At 38.2% G+C, this 22,810-nt stretch overlaps 2 protein-coding genes across 8 annotated transcripts in view; one reads left to right on the top strand and one right to left on the bottom strand.

The window, feature by feature from the left end:
* The first annotated feature begins 1,575 nt into the window (after positions 1-1,575).
* On the top strand, positions 1,576-14,545 carry RLIG1 (RNA 5'-phosphate and 3'-OH ligase 1). Of its 3 annotated transcripts, none has more exons than XM_087449129.1 (7): positions 1,576-1,766; positions 4,578-4,695; positions 7,280-7,375; positions 8,090-8,206; positions 9,968-10,111; positions 11,176-11,345; positions 12,635-14,545. In XM_087449129.1, exons 1-7 carry the CDS (start codon positions 1,677-1,679, stop codon positions 12,821-12,823), a joined length of 924 nt encoding a protein of 307 aa, XP_087305255.1. In that variant the 5' UTR covers positions 1,576-1,676; the 3' UTR covers positions 12,824-14,545. The 3 variants fall into 3 exon arrangements, with proteins under 3 accessions (XP_087305255.1, XP_004417983.1, XP_087305256.1); XM_004417926.3 differs by having other exon boundaries at positions 1,578-1,766; positions 9,914-10,111; positions 12,635-12,926; XM_087449130.1 differs by lacking the exon at positions 1,576-1,766 and adding an exon at positions 2,463-2,620 and having other exon boundaries at positions 9,914-10,111; positions 12,635-12,926.
* The window catches only part of CEP290 (centrosomal protein 290), an 88,222-nt gene continuing 78,394 nt past the window's right edge, over positions 12,983-22,810 (bottom strand). For 2 of the 5 annotated variants that reach the window (XM_087449122.1, XM_087449124.1), the window contains 5 exons: positions 20,028-20,169; positions 18,591-18,664; positions 17,916-18,010; positions 14,760-14,842; positions 12,983-13,819 (listed from right to left, as the gene is read on the bottom strand). In XM_087449122.1, coding sequence (XP_087305248.1) covers positions 13,589-13,819; positions 14,760-14,842; positions 17,916-18,010; positions 18,591-18,664; positions 20,028-20,169 — 625 coding nt within the window. In that variant the 3' untranslated portion in view covers positions 12,983-13,588. Of the gene's footprint in view, positions 13,820-14,759; positions 14,843-17,915; positions 18,011-18,590; positions 18,665-20,027; positions 20,170-22,810 lie in introns of those variants that run through there. The other 3 variants (XM_087449123.1, XM_087449125.1, XM_087449127.1) reach the window with 2 other exon arrangements.

Raw genomic sequence — 22,810 nt, 5'->3', positions numbered from 1 at the left:
CTTCAGGCTTATGAAAATCAGGCAGAGCTGCTGGCTGATACCCATCAGAGCAAGAGTCCAGTTTATAGCTGTGAATTGGACCCGCGGCTCTCTCCTGGCTTGGACTCAGCTGTTTCTGCTAGAGGCTTTGCTCCAGGCACCGCTGAAACCAAAGCACTGGAAATAAAGAGTGCTTCCTGAGGAATGGTTAGCCTCCCTAACCTTCTAATGTTTTAGAAGATGATCCTTTCTCAGAAATGACAGAATGTTGGACCTAGAAGATTCTGTGGCAGTTTGGGAAATGACAGTTGATAGTCGTGAGGGTTATTTAAATGTTGTCCCCTTGAGACCCATGAAACAAGCTTTTTAAGATTCTTCTGGAGGAACAAAAAGTCACTTGGACTTGACTCTAAAATGCTAAGAAGTTTCTAGTCCCAAGATCTCACAGCTGGCATCAGGTGTTTTATTCCCCTTGCCCTGCTTTAAAATTTCTTTTGGCCCTTTTGTATTTCCAATGAGAAAATGAAAGACAGCAGAAGAGAAAGTAAATACTTTGAAATGGCAAATCTCTTCTTCCCTCCCTCCCCTCTGAATCAAGTAATCAAAACAGTGAATTTTTTTTTAGGGATATTTTATTCTTCGGGAACCCCTTTATAAAAAGATACCTCCAAGTGAGACATAGTTGTTTAATTTTCCAAGGGCTAAGTCAGGAAAATGCCAGACAGTATAATACTTGCGCATAAGACAATTGTAGAAATGAGACCTGGGCCTTCACCAAGCACATAAAATATGGCCGTAGTCAAAACTCCTCTAGTGATGAGTACTAGCTTCAATGAGATACAAAGCCTACTATTACTAAATATTTTTTATTTTATTCAGTCATTGACTGTCTTATCACTTACCCTCCAATATTCTTTGGAGCAATAGGTCAAATAAAGCCACAGTTGCTTGACTACGACTACTCAAGCCATTTGGACTCTGTTGGAGCTCATATTTAAGATAAATGGGACTCCTAAGACAAAAATTGTTATTAAAATCTGGTTGTTGTTATTCGTGAGGTTTTGGATTAGTCTAAGGCTAAACTTTGCCCTCACTGCAGAAAGAACATCAGAACCAATTTCGACCATATTATGCTACACAATGAGGCTTAATTTTCTTTCTGGTCCCAGGTGTTTTAATTGTAGCGTTTTCTAACATTCTTCCTGGGAAATCAGTTGTCATTCGACCTGGGGGCGTCTCTGGATATTTCTAAACTTCTACAGAGCTTCCCTCACGAACTTATCAAAGAGAACAGGCAAGTAGGTTTCATCAGAATGGTGTTAAATCGCCAGCTGAAATGATTCGTTACTTCTAACGTGGTATTATTTAATTTTCATAAATATCATCGGTTACTGAGTGTGGTTTAGTACGCACACCTCAGAAACGGATCTTTGTTTTCTCATGGTCGTCAGAACCCAGGAAAACACTCGCCGGAGCGCACGTGGGAGAGCCTCGGCTTCCGCACTACAATTCCCAGAAGGCGCCGCGGCCGGGAGGCTGCTTCCGGGCGTGGAGGGACGCAGGGGCGCAGCCTCGGTGCCTGGGCGCCGAGCGTGCGTGGTTTCAGCTCTGCGGTGGATGCTGTGGCTGCTCGTCCGTGCGAGACTCGGTGCCGTGCGGACGGGCGAGCTTCGCTCGCACTGCTTTTTGAGCCCGCCATGAGGCGCCTGGGCTCGGTGCAGCGGAAAATGCCGTGTGTGTTTGTGACGGAGGTGAAAGAGGAGCCCTCCAGCAAACGGGAGCATCAGGTACCGAGGAGAGCGGGGCCCGGGGGGCCGCAGGGGGCTCCTCCCCGCGGCGCCGGCGGCGTTTGAACCCGGGGAGGGCGCCCGGGCGCGGCGGAGGCGCCCTGCAGGCCCGGAGCTTTTTGCAGGTTTGGCTGGCGGGTGGGTGGCGGGGGCGGGAGTCTAGGAGAGGGGTCTTCTGTCCCCTGAGCGCCAGGGTCTTGTCCCTTCTTAGCTGCAACGGAGGAAATATGCGAGAGAATTTTTCTGACCGGGCAATTCAAACTTGCCCTCGCGTGGAAATTGAAAACCCACATCTTAAATAATGTTCCTTTCTTCTCAGGTTACCACATTTTGGGGAAAACTCCTTAAGCAGTCACATAATCTCCGCAGTCCAAGCTTTACTGCTTTTGAAGAGTGTGGTGCATAGTGGAGAGTTTAGACTTGCCTTCCCTGTTCTAGCCTGGGCACAGATGGCAGTGTTGACAGCTAGCCTAATTAGGTCACTCAAGATCAGACCTCATGTGTTGTTACCAGTGATTACCCGCTTGGTTCTAACTTTGGTGTTCCCATCTCAAGGTTTTCTGTTCTTCCAGCACCGTGTTTTAACATAGGGAGCCCTTAGTAAATACAGATGAATTAAGAGTAACCTGTATCAGGATGATTCTTTAATATATAGCGAAGTCCTTGATAGCAGAATCTCCAGTTAGCAGCTGGCTGCTACCAGCTCATCATACAAAATCAGCCTTTGCGTTTGACATCGACCCCCACCGCCCTTACATCATTCGCCTGGCCTTCTCCTGTCTTCCAGACTAAAAGACCTTTAAGACCAAGACTGCCCTGTTATCTCTAGTCCCAGTTCTAGGACCTGACACATGGTAGGCACTGGATAAATATTTGTTGAATTAAAGAATGATGCCTGGAGTCATTTCATGCCAGTTTTCCATTCACCGTGACACTTGTTACCTTATAGCATCTGCTCTTTCCCTCCTTTCTCCTGCCACCACTGTTCTTACAGTTCTTAGTATTTGTGCCCTGTTTATTGCACTACCTAGTTGTTCTTATTTGCCACCCAGACTGATGATTATTATGTTCTTTCCTAGTAAAAACCTTACACTTAATACTCAGTATCTGCAGCAGTAGTTGTCACGCGTCTATTTTTTAAGCCCTAACAAACCTAATTCGTATGAAACACTCATCCTGAATAGTGGTTCACTGTAGCTGTGATTTTCAAGTTTGTATGGTGGGGGGTGGGGGTAGTTTGGAAAAGTACCCTCCACCAGGAAAAATAAGCCCCTTCTCTTGTCTCTCTGCTGTTAAGAATAGCATATAGTATTGTTTATAGCATAGCATCCAAATCCTTATCTGTTAAATTCAAGGCTTCCCATTAATCAGGCCCAGTCTACTCTCTAACCTCACTTCAGGTTAGAGAACAGAAGTCTGTGTTCTTGCAAAGGCTGTTTCATCCTGGGAATGTACCAGGTGCAATCCTGTCTCTGTATTTTTGCTCAGCCTGTGCACTCTGCCTGGATCACCTCCGGAATTTTTAATTTTTCAAATCAGACCTTCTCTATGAAATCTTTGATCAACTTCGTCATCCCAGTGATTTCCCCTGCCCAGAAATTGTAAAGGACCGCTCAGTTGATACTATTACTTTTTGTACACATATGCCTTGTTTTTCCAGTCATAGTTTAAAGTCTAATGAGAAGTAGAAAAGGAGAACTTTGTGTACCCCTTGCTATCTTATGTTGTCCTTTGGACGTGTCTGTAGCAAAGAGTGGTAGATAATTGATTCCTCTGGAAGGGATACCTACTTATCAAGAGCTCTGTGGGCAGAATAAACTCCTCCCTAGGGTCTTTGATAAATGTACACACACACACACACACAGATTGTTATTGGGCCAAACCTTGGTTCTGCCACCACAGATTAAGTTGATATCCTCTGATACTCATGTCATAAGTTAGTGATAAATCCCCAGTCATTCAGTTTTATCTTAAAAGTACTGAATCAGTACCAGAATGGGGCTAATTCCCTAAATTTACCTGACTCTGAAACAGTACTTCCACTTATTAGTCTTAAACCTATACATACCAATATAATGTTTATACTGTGCAGTGTTTTTTCACATTATGGGTGATAAATGTTACTTCAGATAATTTACACTATAAAACAATGGTGTAAGTCTTTCTCAGAAATGAAAATAAATTGCAGATAAAAAGTAGGAATCGTAGAAACTGTCTTTTCCTCTATTCTCGATGCTCTTTTGGCTTGTCTTCCTGACAGTAGCAAAACCATAAATGAAATACGCAAACAATTTACTACTGATAAAGCTGAGAGGATCCCCATTTGTTTTTCTCCTCAGCACTTATCATACCTAACGTTGTGTTATGCATTTTGCTGCTGCGGTTGTCTTCCTGACTTTTGTGTGCAGGCAGGTACATTTGTGTGCACCTCTTATTTCCCAGTGCCAAGGATAGTGCTTAACCCATAGGAGGCGTTTAGCAGATAGTTGTCAAGTAGCTGATTGAACATGCTGCACACCTGTGCTGGGAATGCAGCGCTGCACTGGACATGATTCCAGTGTCAAGCCCATTATGGTGGATAAAGAAATGTGAATAATTACAAATCTGTGTGGAAAATCAGGTATTGCTGTGATAGCATAGAAGGAAGAAGGTGAATCATGAGACTGCGTGGAAGAAATATTTTTAAATTGTCTTGAAGGATCAACAGAAGATTGTCCCTTAGAACTAGTGAAATTAAGAACATTCCAGGTGCGAATGTGTGTGAAGTCATAGACACTATCTTAAACCCATTTTCTCTCTCTCTTTTTTAAGCCATTTAAAGTTTTGGCAACTGAAACTATAAGTCACAAGGCGTTAGACGCAGATATATACAGTGCAATTCCAACAGAAAAAGTGGATGGAACATGTTGTTATGTTACTACCTACAAAGGTAAAATGAAACTATACTACAAATATTACTTATTTTTCTTAATCACTTTGCAAACTATATATATCTGAAATGGAGCATCTGCTCTTCATAAACCCTTGGAAACCTAAGTATAATAATAAAGTCACAGTTGTTATATTATACTTATATCATTGTATCTTAGGGGAGGAAAGGAAGGTAACTAACATTCACTTCATTCCCATTAACGGCAAGATGGTATGATAAATGCTTTATACATGTTATCTCTAATTTGCACAATAAGCCTCTCCATTTCACAGATATGGAAACCGAGGCTCAGGGAACTTAAATAATTTGTCCCAGAACTTATAATTAATGAATGGCTAAACTGGTAATAGAACTTACGTTTTTCTGACCCTAAAGCTTGTTCTTCTTCCGCTGATTCCATTGTTTTATTACTGTTGGCACTGTCTCTGTTTCATTTTAATGTACTTTAAAAGAGCTAGAAACTCAAATAGAAGTTGTCAGCTGTGTTAAGAAAAAACATGCATTGAAAAGAGAGAAATAATCTTTGTGATTTCTTCTGGATGAAATTACCTCTCAATTCCAGCAAGAGAAATAGAACAGTTAAATGAGAATTGGACACATTCCTGGTATCAGGAAATCTCTTCTGAAATGCATTTTTTTTTTTCATTTTTGTGATAAAATACACATAACATAAAATTCACCATCTCAACCATTTTTAAATGTGCATTTCTGTGGTATATACCGTGCACATTGTTGTGTAACCATCATCACCATCCATCTCCAGAACTCTTTTTCATGTTGCAAAACTGAAACTCTATACCCATTAAACAACTCACCATCTCCCCTCCCTCCAGCCCTGGCAACACCATTCTATTTTAGTCTCTATGATTTTGACTACTCTAGATAACCTCGTATAAGTGGAATCATTCAGTATTTGTCTTTTTGTCACTAGGTATTTCACTTAGCATATCGTCATCTTTTTTATCCAGGTTTATCCACATTGTAGTACATGTCAGAATGTCCTTCCTTTTTAAGGCTGAATAATATTCCATTGTATGTTTATATCACATTTTGTTTCTCCACTCCTCCATCAATGTACACTTGGGCTGCTTCCACCTTTTGGCTATTGTGAATGATGCTGCTATGAACATGGTGTACAAATATCTCTTCGAGACCCTGCTTTCAATTCTTTTGGGTATATATCCTAAAGAGAAATTGCTGAATCATATGGTAATTCTATTTTTAATTTTTTGAGGAACTGCCATACTGTTTTCCATAGCAGCTGCACTGTATACATTCCTACCAACAGTGCACAAGGGTTCCAGTTTCTCCACATCCTCACCAACACTATTTTGTTTTTTTTTTGATAGTAGCCATCTTAATGAGTGTGAGTGAAATGCATATTTTATGTTTACTAGTAAAAAGAACAAAACCAGAAATGACAATATAATTTTCATCTGGTTCTTCATATTATTTATTCAGATAACTAATAATACAGAATGTCTGAACCAAACTATAATTAATAATTTTTTAATCTCTGATTTATATCTTTGAAGCAATTGTAAAAGATTTTCAGGCTTTTCTATTTCTATTAAGAAACTTCACTGTGCACCATTATGTGTGATTATGTATAATGGTGGCAGTTAAACAAGGTTGGATTGCTATAGAAAACTTACAGGACTCAAAATGACAATGCTTACAAATCCACAGTTTATCACAGGTAAAGAACACAATAAAGCAAGGGCATTAAAAGTAAGTACATCACAGCCAAAGACTATCTCGCAGCAAAGGGTCTGGAGAGGCCAGCTGAGCTCCTACTGTCCCCCTCATCTGCACCCCCACCCCCACAAGGTCCTGGCAAGACACACTTTCTCAAATCAGAAACCACTGATGTATGCAGGGAGCACCAGAAACAGGGAATCCAAGATGGAATCGCAGCTGGGGCTTTTTATATCTTGCTGGCGTGAAGGCATCTTCCTGCTAAGTAACCAGCCTCGCAGCAGAGCCCTCCAGCCCTCCAGGAGTCTTGCTGAGACCAGGTGCAGCTCATTAGTCTCGCTGTTATCAATAAACAACGCTGGCACACTGCGCTGAAGCTTCTCAGATCTTGGATTACAAAGCAGCACGCTATTAATCAGCGTTTCATGCCTTGACCAGGGGTCAGAGCCATGCAAAGCAGCTCAGCCTCATGCCAGATTTTCGGGAATTAACTCTCATAGCACATAGTTATAATGTTTCAGGGAAGGTGTGAATACAATTACCTGGTTATGTTTCCATTTAGTGTAGACGTAGCTTCAGTTTCTCACAAATGCTAGTTACTAATCAAGTGTAGCTGTGGAATGTCTTCATGAAAGGGTCACATATTTACTTTTTATCTCATCCTCATCATTCTTTAACCAAAGACTTTAAGTCTTATGACATCAGGTACCCCTCGGTAGGATTTGTCTGTTAGGCTGCGTATTTCCCTTTGTCTTCTAAGGTTGCTTCTCTTGGAGAAGATGACCCTAACGGTTCACTGAAAAATTTCATTCTGAAAAGTCTTTCAACGTAAGTTTTGTTTGCCTCTTAATACTTTCTTTTCCTTTTATTATTATTTTTTTAGGTCAGCCGTACCTTTGGGCTCGGCTAGACAGAAAACCTAACAAACTAGCTGAGAAAAGATTTAAAAATTTTCTACATTCAAAACAAAACTCAAAAGGTGAGTGGGTCTTTTTTTTTCTTTAGCTTTTCATGATTTAAATAGCTGAAATTTGTGACTTTTTGCTATGATATTTCTATACATTATATCCTTCTGTACAATTTAAGCACTTTGGGAAAAGAAGAAAATTATAATTGAATATCTTTATATGTAAAAGAATATTCTTGAAAACTATTTTAAATGTTTTCCTGACATTTGTGACTCTTCTTTATAGTATGTCGATTTTACTAACACATACAAACTATTATATATATATTATGAGTGACATTTTGATTTTGTCTACCTAAGGGACAAACATGTAATTTTGTAAATCAGGCACAAATCTCAAAGGATTATTAATATTTTTAATTATTATGTTAAAATGCCACTGTTATATAAGTAGATATATACACTCATCATTGTGTATTTACTCATATATATAATCTTTATATATATGTATTCAGTGTATTAAAAATTCATCATAAATCTACACATTCGGGAACATTGGCTACTTTACGCTGTTATCCACTATTTACAAGTGGTAATGTGTTCAAAATTGGAAACATAAAATGTTAGTACCCTAACCCTGAGAAATATAGTCACATTGTGGAGATAATGAATGGAGAGTAATTATATGACACCTGATATTAGGGGTTTATTAGCTGTTCCCACTTGGAATTTGTTCAGTATATTTTTTAAAGTATCACCACATTTAAGATTATCTAACTCTTTTAGAATTTTTTTGGAATGTTGAGGAGGACTTCAAACCTGTTCCAGAGTGCTGGATACCAGCGAAGGAAATAGAACAATTAAATGGGAATCCAATGCCTGACGAAAATGGACACATTCCTGGTATTATGAAATCTCTTCTAAAATGCAGTTTTGTGTTTACCAGTATGAAGAATGAAAGATCCATTCAGTCAGAAATTACAGAATTTAATTTTATGGTTCTTCATAGTATTTATCTGTATAGCATAAAATTTCTGAGTCTAATTTATGTTAAGTTGAACAATTTATACTAAAGATGTTTCATATCAAGAATATCCTCTCAGATTGAGAATCTTTTCTAGGATGGGCAGTTTACTACCTATAGTCTGTAAAAATAAAGTATTGAGTGGGAATAGCCTTGAAGCTGTTGTCAGGCTAGGCACTATGATCTAGTCTAAAATGAGATATTAAGAAGCCTTTACCTTTTAGAGTGGTGTTAACAAAGGGTATATGTGTATATTTTTTGCAAAAATCTTAGAAGAATATCTCAATAAAGGGAGGCGAAAATAGGTGTCTCACAAGTAGTTTTTCTGGGGATGGGAAAATTTTTGCAAAAGTGTGCCGAGTAGAAAGATACCCCAGATTAAAGTTCAGTTCGACAGGTGTGTCTTGAGTACCTATAATGTGCAAAGTACTCTTAGGTTCCAGTAATCCAGAAATGAAGATCAGAACCCTTATCCTCAATGATCTTTTAGAGATCAGAGGAAATCCATCAATAATAGTAGATTTAAGAACAAAAAGGAAAGAATGCACAGGGTACAGTCAGAGAAAAGAGGAAGAATTCCTAGTTCAACCTCTGGTTGTTAGAGGAGGCTTCTAAGGGGAGTAGACATCTGTACTGAGGCTTAAGAACCAGGAACTTAGCTGGTTAGGAAGAGGGGAAGATCAGCTTAGGCAAACTCCCACAAAGAGGAGAGATCATGGCGTTTTTTAGAGATTTTATATAACACTTCATTGTGGCTGGACTGTTTAGGGTGTATGACGTTTAAGGAGATTATAAAAGTTGAGGCTGGAGATATGGAATGGGCTCAGATCTGAAAGGAGTTTGTATTCCATCTAAAGGTGTTTCAGGTTTATTCTGAAGATGATTATTAAGCAGGGGCACAGCAGAACTAAATTTAAATTTTTGAAGTAAAACTATAATGAAAATGGGGTGGGTTTCACTGGAGGCTAGTAGACGAGCAAAGAGGTTATTACAGTAATCTGAGTGAGTAATGAAGGCTAAAGTTATGATGGTCACAATGACATATATGCCCTAGTTTGTCTTTTTTTTTTTTTTTGTAAAGAATGCTCCACAATGAGGAAGCCTATTCTGGCAATAAGAGTTAGGAGGGTAATAGCAATAACATTCAATAAATGTGGAATCAATACATTGTTCAATAAGTATTGGAACAATACAGTAAATTGTGGAACACTTACTGCATATGTCTGTTGTCCCTGAAACTGGAGAGAAGGTAGAGACAAAACTTAATAAAAAAATGTTTTAATGCCATGTCTTAGAATGGTACTCAGTTCTTACTGAAAAGGTGAATTTTCTGGTAAAAGAATGCGGATGCTCTGGTGAATAATCAAAGAGGTTAATTCCTCAACAGAATAAAAAATGAAACCTGATGATTTAGAAAAATGATTGTCATTTAAAAAGTAGTAAAACTTGTTTCCACTGATTTTAAAAGTGATATCTGTGTGATAGAACATAAAATAACAAAAATTTACAACAAAAATAAGATTACTTCAAGTCTTAATCCAAAGGAAAACAAGGTAATAAAAACCACTTTTTTCTTTAAATGATAGGTTGGGTACCAGTAGAGAAAAATAATAAACCGTATTGCTGGCATTCCTCTGTAGTTAATTATGAATTTGAACTTGCCCTGGTACTGAAGCATCATCCTGATGATCCTGGTCTTTTGGAAATTAGCACAGTGCCACTATCAGATCTCTTAGAGCAAACATTGGAGCTTATAGGAACAAATATTAATGGAAACCCCTATGGTGAGTAAAGCTTTCTTCCTGTTCAGTTACAGTAACTGTCACTTATAAAGAGAACTTCCTAGGTTTAACTTAAAAAAACACACACTCGAAAGAAATGACTAGTATTGAGTTAAATAGCTTCCTGGGATTATAGCCATTTCTGTTAATTTTATTGTCCATGGTGAAATTCATACATGACTCTAACCATTTTATTAATCCAAAAGGTTGGTTTTAGCCTCTCATTCTTTCCTGTAATAATGTCATAGAACTATGTATGAAAGGTAATTACTCAAGTGTAACTTTTCATTGCATGAAAAAATTTAGATGAACTGAGCTGACTGAAAATCATGATGTGCTTTTCATGGCTAGGTAATTAGTTTAGCATAAATTAATAGTTAAGAGTAAAGTAAATAAAGAATTGGCAATGAGTAGCACATCAAGCATCAAAATATATACCCTGATGAATTGAGTTCCAGTCCTGAGGGCACTATGGAGTACATTGTTGACAGGGGAGGACAGACCCAAGGACATTAAAGCTGGAATAGCGAAATCCTGTCTAGCAATCAGCAGACTGATTGGCCAGTGGAAGGCAGCAAAGGTAGTAATTATTCAAGGTATCAAATATGGCGTGGCTGTTTGGCAAACAGTTAATGATAATTGAATGTGGCTAATGGTGTACAGCAGGGGTCAGCAGACTTTTTCTGTTAAAGGCCAGACAGTAAACATGTAGGTTTTGTGGGCCATACCCCTGAAACGGGCCACAGACAGTACTTAAATGATTGGCTGTAGCTGTGTTCCATTGAAACTCTTTACAAAAACAGGCATCTGGCTGGATTTGGCCTGCAGGTCAGTTTGCCAACCCCTGGTGTACAGTACATGAAGGTGGAATTTCGATTTCATGGGATAAGGTGCCCTTTTAAGTGAGAGCACTTGTAGTGTATGTATCTGTCTTCAAGGAAATCAACTAAACTTTCTGGTAAATTTATTTCTAAATGTTTTTAAAGGCTTTTTTATTTGGAGAGGTAAACATGCTCATTTTTTTTTTGAAACCTTTGTATGGCTAATGGCAGATTTTTACCATTTAGGGTTAGGAAGCAAGAAGCATCCATTACATCTTCTTATACCACACGGAGCATTTCAAATAAGGAATCTGCCTTCCTTGAAGCACAATGATCTGTTGTCCTGGTTTGAAGGTTGCAGAGAGGGTAAAATTGAAGGAATAGTATGGCATTGCAATGATGGCTGTTTAATCAAGGTAATGGCAGAAAATAGCTTGTGGGATTATATCATGTTATGTTCCTAAAACAAAAAGTAGAAGTGGCACTGAAATACTCTCTACAAATTGCAGTAATTCTGATGTGCAGTGAAGAAATTTAATTTCCTCATCTCACGTGCCACCGTTCTTTATATGATAAAGCAGTGTTTCCCAGTGTGTGTTCTATGGGGCATTGGTTCTTCTAGATGTGCTTCAGAATAAAAGTGGTGAAAATGTCTGGAAAACCCTGCATACTACAGAATCCCTTCTTGGAAATTCATGTTGCACATTACTGCTTTCTGAGACATCCTATACTAACTTAGTTTAACTCAGCATTTCCCAAACTTATTTGATTATAGAATTTTTTGAGTTAAAAGAGTGCCAAGGTGACAACAGGTAATATATATAGAATGAATTATTTTACACTTTGTGCCCTGTCTCTGGACTTGTCTATCTGATTTCTCACACGCTCCTAAAATTCACAATGTTCAAAACTGGACCTAGTCGTATCAACCCCCTCACTGAAGCTAAAAACTTAGATATCATTTTTAACCCAGCTCTCCATTACTTCATATAGCCAATTATCAGTTCTTAAAAATTCTGATCTATTGAATCTGTGTACTTCTATCCAACCAGTTGGCTGTTAATTTTAATTTAAGCCAAGATTCATGCTTGAATTATTCTGTTACCCTCCTAACCATCATCTTTGTCTTACCCTGTCTTGCCCATTTTTCGTATATGAATGAGAATATTACTTCCCTGCATAAAACTGTTCAGTGACATTAAGATATTTCATGATCTGGCCCCTGCTTAACTTTCTGAAACTGCTTTCCCCTATCTCCCAAACACACTCACATTGTATATTTTATGACCATACTTAATTAATTTAATCAGAACAAAAACACCCTTCTAGCACGACAGTCCCTTTAGTTACAATGCCTCCCTGCCCACATTTTCAGTTGGCTAACTTCTGTCCTCACCAACAGACTCTATTATTCATTAAATTGTTATGGAGCCCCTGATTATGTTCCTGGCATATTTCCAGGTGCTGGAAATACACAGTCAACAAAACAATGTCTCTGCCTTCATGAAGCTCACATTCTAATGGGGAAGATAAACAATAAACAAGTAAATATGTAGTATGTCAGGAGAACAGCTGTGGAAAAAAGAAGGGTAAGATTAAGTGGAGCCTTAAACAGTGCCTGGCAGGTGGTAGGCACAATAAATATCTGTAAGTGAATGAAGATAATATAAGCTAAAGCTAATACTCCTTTTTTTACTCTTTTCAGGTCCATCGCCATCATCTTGGTTTACGCTGGCCAATTCTAGATACTTATATGAACTCAAAACCGGTTATTATCAACATGAACCTGAACAAATATGACTATGCCTTTGATACTAAGTGTTTGTTTAATCATTTTTTAAAAATAGATAATCAGAAATTTGGTAGGCTCAAAGATATAATACTAGATGTATAAACTGGAAATGCAGTTAAAAACCAGCTTTATTATTGTTATATTAGAATCTTGAATATTCTGCCATGTTTAAAAGCTAAAAATATCTCAAGGTTCCTGTTTATTGTTCAGTGTCTAATATGTCAATGTGTCTTCTAGCATTTGAAGAAATGACTTTCCCAGTTGCAGATATCTATTCAGTATTTTATTTAGAATCAGGAAATGAATTTTAACTTCTGGACTTAAAAATGTAAGTAAGAGTAAGCTCCTCAGCTTGTACAAAGGTTGGATTCTGTCCACTATAACTGGGTAGTAATTTTAAAACAACAATTAAATCAACAATTTTAGATCATTTACTTTCAATATTAAATAGTTTAAGCTGAATTTAATCTTGCTAGACATTTAGCAACACGTGGCTCACCCTCAACCTCATATATAAATAAAATTTGAGAATCTTAACACATATATAAATATGTGTAAAACTCCAATTTTAAATGTGAAAGTTGCTAAAATTTACCCTCATACTCTTTAAAAACTTGAAACATCATGAATGTACAGAAATTTACCATAGCTCATTGCTTATTTGATAGTCATAACTTACTCAAAAATATACTTTCTAATATGTTAAAAATTTCATGTAATTTTATTTACTAAAAAATTCCAATTTAGGTAAAGGTATACAAGGTATTGGGAAGGAAATCATGTAGGTCAGAGACTTGCTTGATTTCCAGATGGAATTTTAACTTAAAAAGTTAAATAGTTAAGTAAAACTACAGTTATAGGTGGCCCTTAATAAATGGGAAAATTAACAAGACTTTCCTCTTCATCTTCAGACTGTTCACAAGCAGCAACAGGACTAGTTAATTCAACTCCAAACTGTTTAGAAAGCTTTTTTAACTTTTCTTCTAAGAGAATATTTTTTTTCACTTCTTCCTTGTAATTATACTTCAGATCTTCAATTTCTTCAAAGAACGAAGGATCAAAATTTTCCAGTTCTTTTTTCAGCTTTTTTATTTCCTCCTAATAAAAACATATTATCTTTAAAAGGTATGGATAGGAATATAATACATTCTTTAGGTTTGAACCAAAGAGATTTAATTGCAAACATGAAGGCCAAAGTAACCTAAATAGTCAAATGTACAGAAGTATTTTCTTAAGATTTTGTTAATAAGGTTTCATTGTACAGTACAAGTAACTACTTGTTAACTGTCAAATCAAAAGATTTGTTTTGTAAATTATGTCTTAGTCTTTGATTAAAATTTATCAGCTCTTAAATTAGAGAGGGAATTTAATCTTTCTCCAAAAAGTGTATCAGATACTCCCAATGAGGCACTCAGAAACACTTGGCTATTCACAACATTGAAGTTATTTTGGTTAAGATTCTTTGGTTTGGGCTTCATCTATATTTTCTCTACAAATACCTAATTTTTAATGAATAATGGTCAACTTATATCAGGGAAACTCGAGGGCTTCTGCCTGCCTGAGAGTTAGGCATCTAGAGAGAATTTGACTTTGATGACTATTTAGAATAGCCAGTGATCACTTAATTCTCACATTCATGCTCTTTTGTTCTGTTTACAGATTCTTAGATAAAACATAGCAAGTATCTTCCTTTAAGGGAACTATTCCTGAAAAGAATTTCAAAAGGAAATAAAAGACACTATTCCCAGTGTGACCTAAAACTTAAGAAAATATTAAAATAATGAGCAATATTTGTGACAATTAAAATATACATTTACTCTTTAATCCTTTGTTTTGTCTGAATTTTTTGGCAGCTGTTTCATAAATATTTTTAACACAGATGAATAAATGAACTTTGTAATATCAAGGTCAAATATAAGTATAAAATGTAATCCCAGGAATTTACAGGCTACATAATTAAAACTCAGAGATGGTGATCATAAAAATAGTTTTCATAAAACATTTATACTACTATGATTAGATATAATTACATAACTACCTTCAAATGCTGCTTTTCTAGATCTGAGGTTTGGAGCTGTGTCTCTAGGTCTTCTACCTTTTCCTTTAGTTGATCAGGAGCTGCTAAACAAATTATAAAAATTAGACTCAGCTTTTTCCCACTCTGAATAAGTTCAAGATAAAAGATTCATTTTAGAAATAAGGAGAAAACATACGAAACGTAGAGCCTGGAAAATGTGGCTTTTTATGGCTGAAAACACTTCAGACCAAACACTGTATGCTGCCTCTATCAATCGGGTATTGTGATTTCATAGCAGACAAAGAGAAGAGGCATCTGCTAGGTATTAGAAGTATAGAGTCAGGTTAATTTTTACATGGAAGAAATGATCTTCCAGAGAAAAATTCTAGAACCAAGAAAACTTGTTAGGTACTAAAAGTAACAACAGAAGAGTAAGAAGCCTTAGGTAAGGGGCGACAACCATACGCTGGGCAAATGCTCCTGTTACCCAACAGCAATGGCTATTCCCTGTAGGTCAGTACACATCTACTGTGTAATTACGCTGTGAAAAATGTGCTGGGCAGAGTGGATAATACAAAGATGAATAAGTCCTGATACTTTGGGAGAACAACGAAAGTATACAAATATAGCATAGGGGCTTTAGTTCAGTTTATTGGATTTCCTTCTCCAGAGTTAACAGCTCTAATTTTATATGGAGAATCAATAGGCAAATAGGATTTTTGCTTTAATTGCCATCTTTCCTAGAAACATTTTCTTTAAACACTACATATAATGTGTCTTGTTATTTTGCAACCATTCAAGGATACAGTTTTTTTAAAGTACTGCTGAAGTTTAAAAAAATAATGGGCAGCAAACAAATTTTCATGAATGGGACAGGGAGCATATTCTATTAAGGTGCCCTTGGAGTGGTCCCCTAATTATAAGTTGGAAACAGGAAATATTTTCCTCATCCTTTCTTATAAGTCAGCAGAACCCAAAATTCTTTGGAAGGCAGAGCAAAATCACACTTTTCAAAGCTTCTCTACCTTTGCAGAAAGTGCTAATGATTTTTCAGAGTTGACTGTCTTAAACAGTGGGATGCGATATATTATACAGATTGGTAATGAAATAATGCAGTAAAAGTGATTATTATATGTGACACTTTCCAAAAGTTACTTAATGACCACTTATATTTAAAAATAGTGCTTTAGAATTTCCAAAATAGTGTTGGCTTGATTTTGAGCCTTAATCTGAAATATGACAGGTATCCTTATCTCCTTCAAATAGGAGATAAAAGGAATGTGAGTGTTCAGAAATTCCCTCTCAGGAAACAGGTTTAGGAAGAGAGAACTTGCCTAATGTCAACAGCATTGACAGGTCTTTGGTACAGTGTCTAGTCTAGTACACCAAGCTGGCTGCTCTCAGAAAGACTGTCAGATTTACGTGTGTAATCTGAGTCTCCGAGAGGCAACGGAGCATAGTGGTCCATAGCAGGGAACGGACGTTGGGAGTTTCAGATTTGGGTTTAATCCTGCGCCTCTGCCACTTTCTGGCTGTTGTGACCTTGGAGACAGGTTACTTAAAATCTGAATCTGTTTCTCACAGGTAAAATGGAGACGAGTACCTACCACACAGGATTATAGAATTACAGGATGCTTATAAAGCTCTTAGCATAGTGTCTGGTACAACTCTTATATGATAGCTTGAATACTTATATGATAGCTTGATAGCTTGAAACCTGTAGCAACAGGATTATGTGGCAGGACATTGAAAAAGCTATATGAAATAGTCCAAGATTGTTCAGATAGAAATTGATACAATCATTTGGAACAGAATTTGGCATTTCCCTCAAGCTGTCAAATATACTATACATACAATCAATTCTCATTTGCAGTCGTTATGTTCTACAATGTTAACACGAACAATGAATTAGGAACTGTTGAACCACTGCTGTTAGGGGAAACATATATATTATACATATACACACACATATATCTCATGTAGATTATAATCTTAACTCCTGGAAACAACTCATCCTGGTAGATTACATTTTCTTTGTTTTAGAAAATGAGGTTCAGAGGTGTCAAATGACTCTTGAGGCTGCCCCACTAACAAGTGTCAGAGTTGGGATTTATTTGTTTGTTTGTTATTTATTTTTGTGAGGAAGACCACCCCTGAGCTAACATCCAATGTCAATCCTCCTCTTTTTTGCTGAGGAAGACTGGCCCTGGACTAGCATCCGTGCCCATCTTCCTCTACTTTATATGGGACGCCGCCACAGCGTGGCTCAACAAGTGATGCATTGGTGCGCGCCCGGGTGGCAAACCCCAGGCTGCCACCACAGAGCGTGTGCACTTAACTGCTTGTGCCACTGGGCCGGCCCCCAGAGTTGGGGGCCAGTCCAACTGGCCACACAAGAGCGTCTTGCTCTGTGCTGCACTGCCCCTTACTGTCTCCATCCTCTGGTCATCTCTATGAAAGCTGAGACAAGAAGGCAGAGCATCGCCTTGTTACAGGACCTCATCCAGGAAAGTGTGGGTCAAACAACTTAAATTTGTCACTGCTCTGTGTATGTCCAGAAAAGTGCCACAAGTACTGATCTTGGGGTTATAAGTAAATTTTAGTGATCAGGTGAATTTGCAAACGCAGAATCTGCAAATAGAATCAGCTGTTCAATATATATGTATATATATGCATGCATATGCACACAGGAATAGGGGAATGATTACTAACCACTTCTGGATGGGAATGGAAGTGGGTAGAAGGATAGTCTTGGTAAAAAGAAAAAAAAGGATACAGGCAATGTTTACTTTTATGTAGTTTTAACATTAATAACAAAAGACAATAACATTTAGAAGAAAATGTTCAGAGGGCTTAAAAGGGCCTATATTTAGAAACTGGAAGCAACACCCCTGGTATTTTCACTGCTTAGCGTTGTATGGTGGTTAAATCTGTAACACCCAGATGGAACACAAGGAGAAAAACACTTGACTACTTGCTACTCAATATTACAAACAACTCAAAGGGTTCACTGGGAATATTGTTGTTGCAGGGAGGAAAGAGCTCTAAAAAGTTCTATCAAGGATGTGACTGTATAGGAAGACAGTTATCAGAAATATGTGAACAATCAAAAAAGGCACACCCAAATTTAAAAGCTTGGGTTAGCTAACATACTATAAATGTAATGACACACATTACCAGGCATGGTGCTTTCAGCTCTGCTTGGGTCTTGGATAACTTCTATCTGATGGGTTAATTCCGCTTTTTCTTTTTCCAGCTTACTATTAGCTAATCTAGAACACAATGATAATGTGTTAAACGAAAAACAGACATCACTCCACAAAATATATGGGCACTTCTTATGAACTGTGTGATGTACAGTGCTTAGAACGTGCTGATATTTATAAAGGTAGACATTTGTTCATTTACTCGCACTGCTGCAATGCCACCATTCTCAAATAGAGATCACAGAATCAGAATTCTTCATGTTTTGATTAAAATCTGACCTGATACCATTTTCAAGAGTAGTTTTCTTATTGGGGAAGGCTCATGAGAGTGTGCTACACAGAACCCTGAAAGTAAAGAGTTTTGTTTTCTCTTTTGTCAATATTTACCTCTGGGAAGCTAAGGTTTAATACATTATGTGCTATTAAGAAAGTTTAAACTAAATTACAAATTGACACCTATATTAGTTTCTGGTTTACCCTTTTTTCAGTATTTATTAGGTAAAAGATACAGTGATTGGCATCAGAAGGAAGAAATAAGGCTGATAAGCCTATTAGACAGCAAGGTTGAAAAATCAGACTCTCTAGATATAGCAAACCTGGTTATATTAAAAGATAATAAAAAATAAAATACGAACAGATAATGTACCTAAGAACTTGAAGCTCCCGTTGAAGGTCTTGCTCTGTCTCAGCACCTTCAGGAACATGTTTGAGAATCTCAATCTTCGGGCACAATGAAAATTAGAAGGCAAAGTTTGACGTGGAAATACGAAGTTTTATAAAGATACACATTTTCAATAAAGCATGATATTAAAAGTTGGGTTTTCAAAAGCACATATGGGCACACAGCTATGGTATTCTAGTCACTATTCATTCAACAATTATTGAGTAACTACTGCATACCAGGCATTGTCCTAGGCATAGAGGATACCACAGTGAAAAGAATAGGCAAAATTCTTGCCTGCATGTTCCTGTGATCCTTAATTTTTAGTGGAGGAGGACAAACAGCATGTGATGTGGTAACAGTGCCAGATGGAAGGAAGGGGTATCAAGAAAAATAACCCAGGGTGAGAGGACAGAGAGTGATGGAAGGTGGTGTAGGGTTAGGGAAGGTCTGAGGAGCCTCCATTTAAGCAGAGACATGAAGTGAGGGAGTGAGCTCTGGGAATATTTGGGTGAATAGTATTCTAAACAAGGGAAACAAGTGCAAGGCCTTAAAGCTTGAATGAGTTTGGTTTGTCCAAAAGACTGAAAGAAGGTCAGTGTGGCTAGAACATTGTGAATGAGGGGAAAAGCAAGATGAGGCTGGAGAGGAAACCTGATGCCAGGCAGGTCCTTATAGGCTATGAAAAGAACTTCGGGGGGCCAGCCCGGTGGCGTAGTAGTTAAGTTCGCATGCTCTGCTTTGGTGGCCCAGGGTTCGTGGGTTCGGATGCCAGGTGTGGACCTACACACTGCTCATCAAGCCATGCTGTGGCAGCGTCCCACATACAAAATAGAGGAAGACTGGCACAGACGTTAGCTCAGGGACAATCTTCCTCAAGCTAAAAGAGGACGATTGGCAACAGATGTTAGGTCTGGGCTGATCTTCCTCACCCAAAACAAAAAAGAGAACTTTAGGATTTTATTCTAGGGTAAAGGGAAACCACTGGAGGATTCTAAGGATGGGACTACTAAGTTTTACATTATGCTTTAAAAGGATTATGTGGAGAATAGATCAGGGACAGGGAGAAGGTGAAACAAGGCAAGAGTGGAAGCAGGGAGACCAGTTAGGAAATTACTGCCATAGTTCAGGTGTGAGGCATCAGCCTGGACTAGACTGGCAATGTTGGAGCCACTGAGATGTCCTCAGATTTGTGATATATTTTGAAAACAGAGCTGACGTGAGTTAATAAAAAAGATGTGGGGTATGAGAGAAAGAAAGGAGTTGATGATCTAGGTTTTTGGCTTAAACAAATGGGTGAAGGGTGGTGCCATTTACTTAGGCGGGCCTTCTAGGGGCTTTTTATCTACATCAGACAATGCCAAGAGGGGCTTGAGATATAATGCATTATTTTATCATGTAAAGAAAAATTACACGACTTGCCTGTTGCTCAAGGTCTTCGGTGTATTTCTTAACTCTTTGTTCCCTCTCTGTTGCTTGTCTTACAAGCTGTTTAAGATCAGTTAGGCTTTGGGTTTTTTTGGCAATATCGGTTTCCAATTCTTTCAACTTGGTTTCATACATTCTAAAGGTATAAAGGAAAAAAAATGGTGTAGACGTGGAAAAGAATTTCTCTCACCGATTTAAAAGCCAGTTCAATTACTGCACTAAAAATAATGAAGAAAATCTTATTGTACTGTTTCTTCCAGTCAAATCTTTTGCTACATAGTGATTTAGCATTAGGTGAGAGCAGCATAAGTATCCCTAATCAACAGACAGGCCATTTGAAATAGAGGGTTTAGGTGTTTCTCTAAGTTATAAACAAGGATGGAGCCTGAATCTGACCACTGTAAAAGTTTAAAATTAAGACCTTTTTCAGTCACAAAACAAAAAAATAGAAAGTTAAGTTCATCGGAATATTAAATTCTGTATTATTGGCTATTCTTAGGCATACCGTTAAAGACCACAAATTAAAGCATTTCATACACACACATATACACACACACCCAAACATACAATAAAAAGGAGGTATGTGGGTACAACAAAACCAAAAAGACACTGCTGGAGAGGGAAAAGGTGCAAAAGCACGGGTGACAGAAATGACATATGATAGGTGAGGGGAGGGATGACGCCTGTAAAAATCTGAATCTACTTGTATCCTTTAAAGAAATGATCAATAGTTTAAAAAAAAATCCAGACTCCAAAATAAATTTTTAAAACATTGCACCAAATGGTTTTACAAGCGCATCACACGACCTTAAAGGGAGACAATGCTTATAATACCGTAACGTTTCCAGAGAAGAGGAAAGGAAGGAATGCTTTGGCAACAAAATCAGGTAAGGACAGGACAGGAAGGAAAATTATTATTATCTCAACACATTCAAAAAGTTTTTTATAAATCTTAGAAACTTAGATTAGAAGGCAACCTTCTCAGCCTGACAAAGACTACCACAGTGGGGAAATATCTGGTTCACTCCTTTACCTCATTCAATTCTCTGCTCAAATGCCACCCCCTCCGAGAGGCCTTCTCTGATCGCACCACCCCGCCTGTCCGACTGGCAGTATAAGGCCTGATATAGAAGAGGTGTCTTTAGTTTGCTGAGTAAACAATGGAGCAACTATAAAGATTTCAGCATGAGGAAGACCCAACGTGTCACGGGTCCCAAAAGAGATCTCTAAACCACTTGACTGAGCTGAGCGTTGCAATCCCAGCTCCAGAGCTTCGCAATTTTTTGATGGATTTAGGGAGGCTTGAGGCCGAGGAGCAGAATGAGCCTTCTCTCTGTCAAGTGGTTTCTACTAGGACTTATGTCTTTTTCAAAAGAGGTTACAGAAGACCTACTCTATGCTCAGTTACCTGTAGAGTTCTTGGATTAAAAACATATATATGATCTAAAATGCCAAGTCATCTTCAATTATGGTTAAATATCATCGCTCCTCTCAAATGTTTATAAACCCTCTTCATATTAATAATATTTTCTGCAGCCTCAAAGAACCCGCTTTAGAAAAGGAAGGACAGGGATTATCATCTCCACAGATTTAAAAAAAACTTGAGCTCACAGAACAGATGTAATTTACTTAAGGTTACAGTGAGAATTAGGTGTTTCTAAGCCATGTAAGCTACCTGGCTCTCTAAAGGAACCTAGGCAAAGTAGGCCTTTTAGAAATACATCTAAGAGTCTGGCACGTAGCAGGTACTTAGTAAATATCTGCTGAATAAATATGTCTCAAAGTAACTCAAATTTCTTTCTGAATCCTTGTGTGATTGTAGAAGGAAATAAAGGACCAAGCAAGAAATCAAGTGACAGGGTTGCTGGCTGAGAGCTTCTGCTGGGGTCCAAGCAGACAAAAGAAGTTTACATTACTACACGTTATTTCACTTAGCCTTCATACTAGCTCTCTGGCAGAATTAAAAGCAGGCTAGAGGTTGGGAACGTGGATTCTGAGTACTGTCAGTACGGTATGAGGACAGGAACCAAGGACCTTTCTCCAGGACTGCCTGGCCTCCTGGGCTGCCTTGTAATCTACCTGCATAACCTTTCTCTTTTCTCCTTAGACTTGGTTGACGGGGCAAGTGCAGAGCAGCCGGTCCACTATGGGACTTGCTGTAGCCTCACAGTGCTAAGGCTCCTGTACTAGCTGGAGTGATGGTGACTGCCATCCCACCCCTCATCAAGTCCACTCTAACTCTAAATAGCAGGTAGGGCAGAGGCAGCCCTCGAAGACACTGAAGGGGAAACTGGGGATGGATGGACATAAGGAACTCTATGAATATGGTAAGATAAAGATGAGCTTGCCTTTTGAAATGGGGCCAGCAGATGTAAAGAACACAGCTTCCTACACGATGACTTGAATGGGAAAGGACAGGAGCAGGATCTCATTGGTCTCTGGCCTCTATACTCCCTGAAGGAGCTATTTAAGGTTGGAAATGAGAATGACACAAGAACCTTTTACTGATTCATCACAGTCATGACGAACCACCTGTGGTGACAGCGGCAATGAACATATGAACGTTTACTTGTGAAATCTCACCACCTCTTTCATAGCCACAAAGATTGGTTTCACAGGCAAGAATCGCACATTCTTGTAGGAAAGGTTCACAGGGCGGGAGCAAATCAAGTGCCAGAAAGACACTACAGCTGCTGCTGAATTCATCTGGCAGGGCTATCTGAAGAGCAAGCTGCCCAGAATGTAACTCCCAAATTGCAGCACAGCCGAGATCCAGT

Source organism: Ceratotherium simum, chromosome 25 (genome assembly GCF_057802395.1).
Source record: "Ceratotherium simum simum isolate JZ-2026a chromosome 25, ASM5780239v1, whole genome shotgun sequence".
NCBI lineage: Eukaryota > Metazoa > Chordata > Mammalia > Perissodactyla > Rhinocerotidae > Ceratotherium > Ceratotherium simum.
This window is presented reverse-complemented; position numbering and strand designations above follow the sequence as displayed.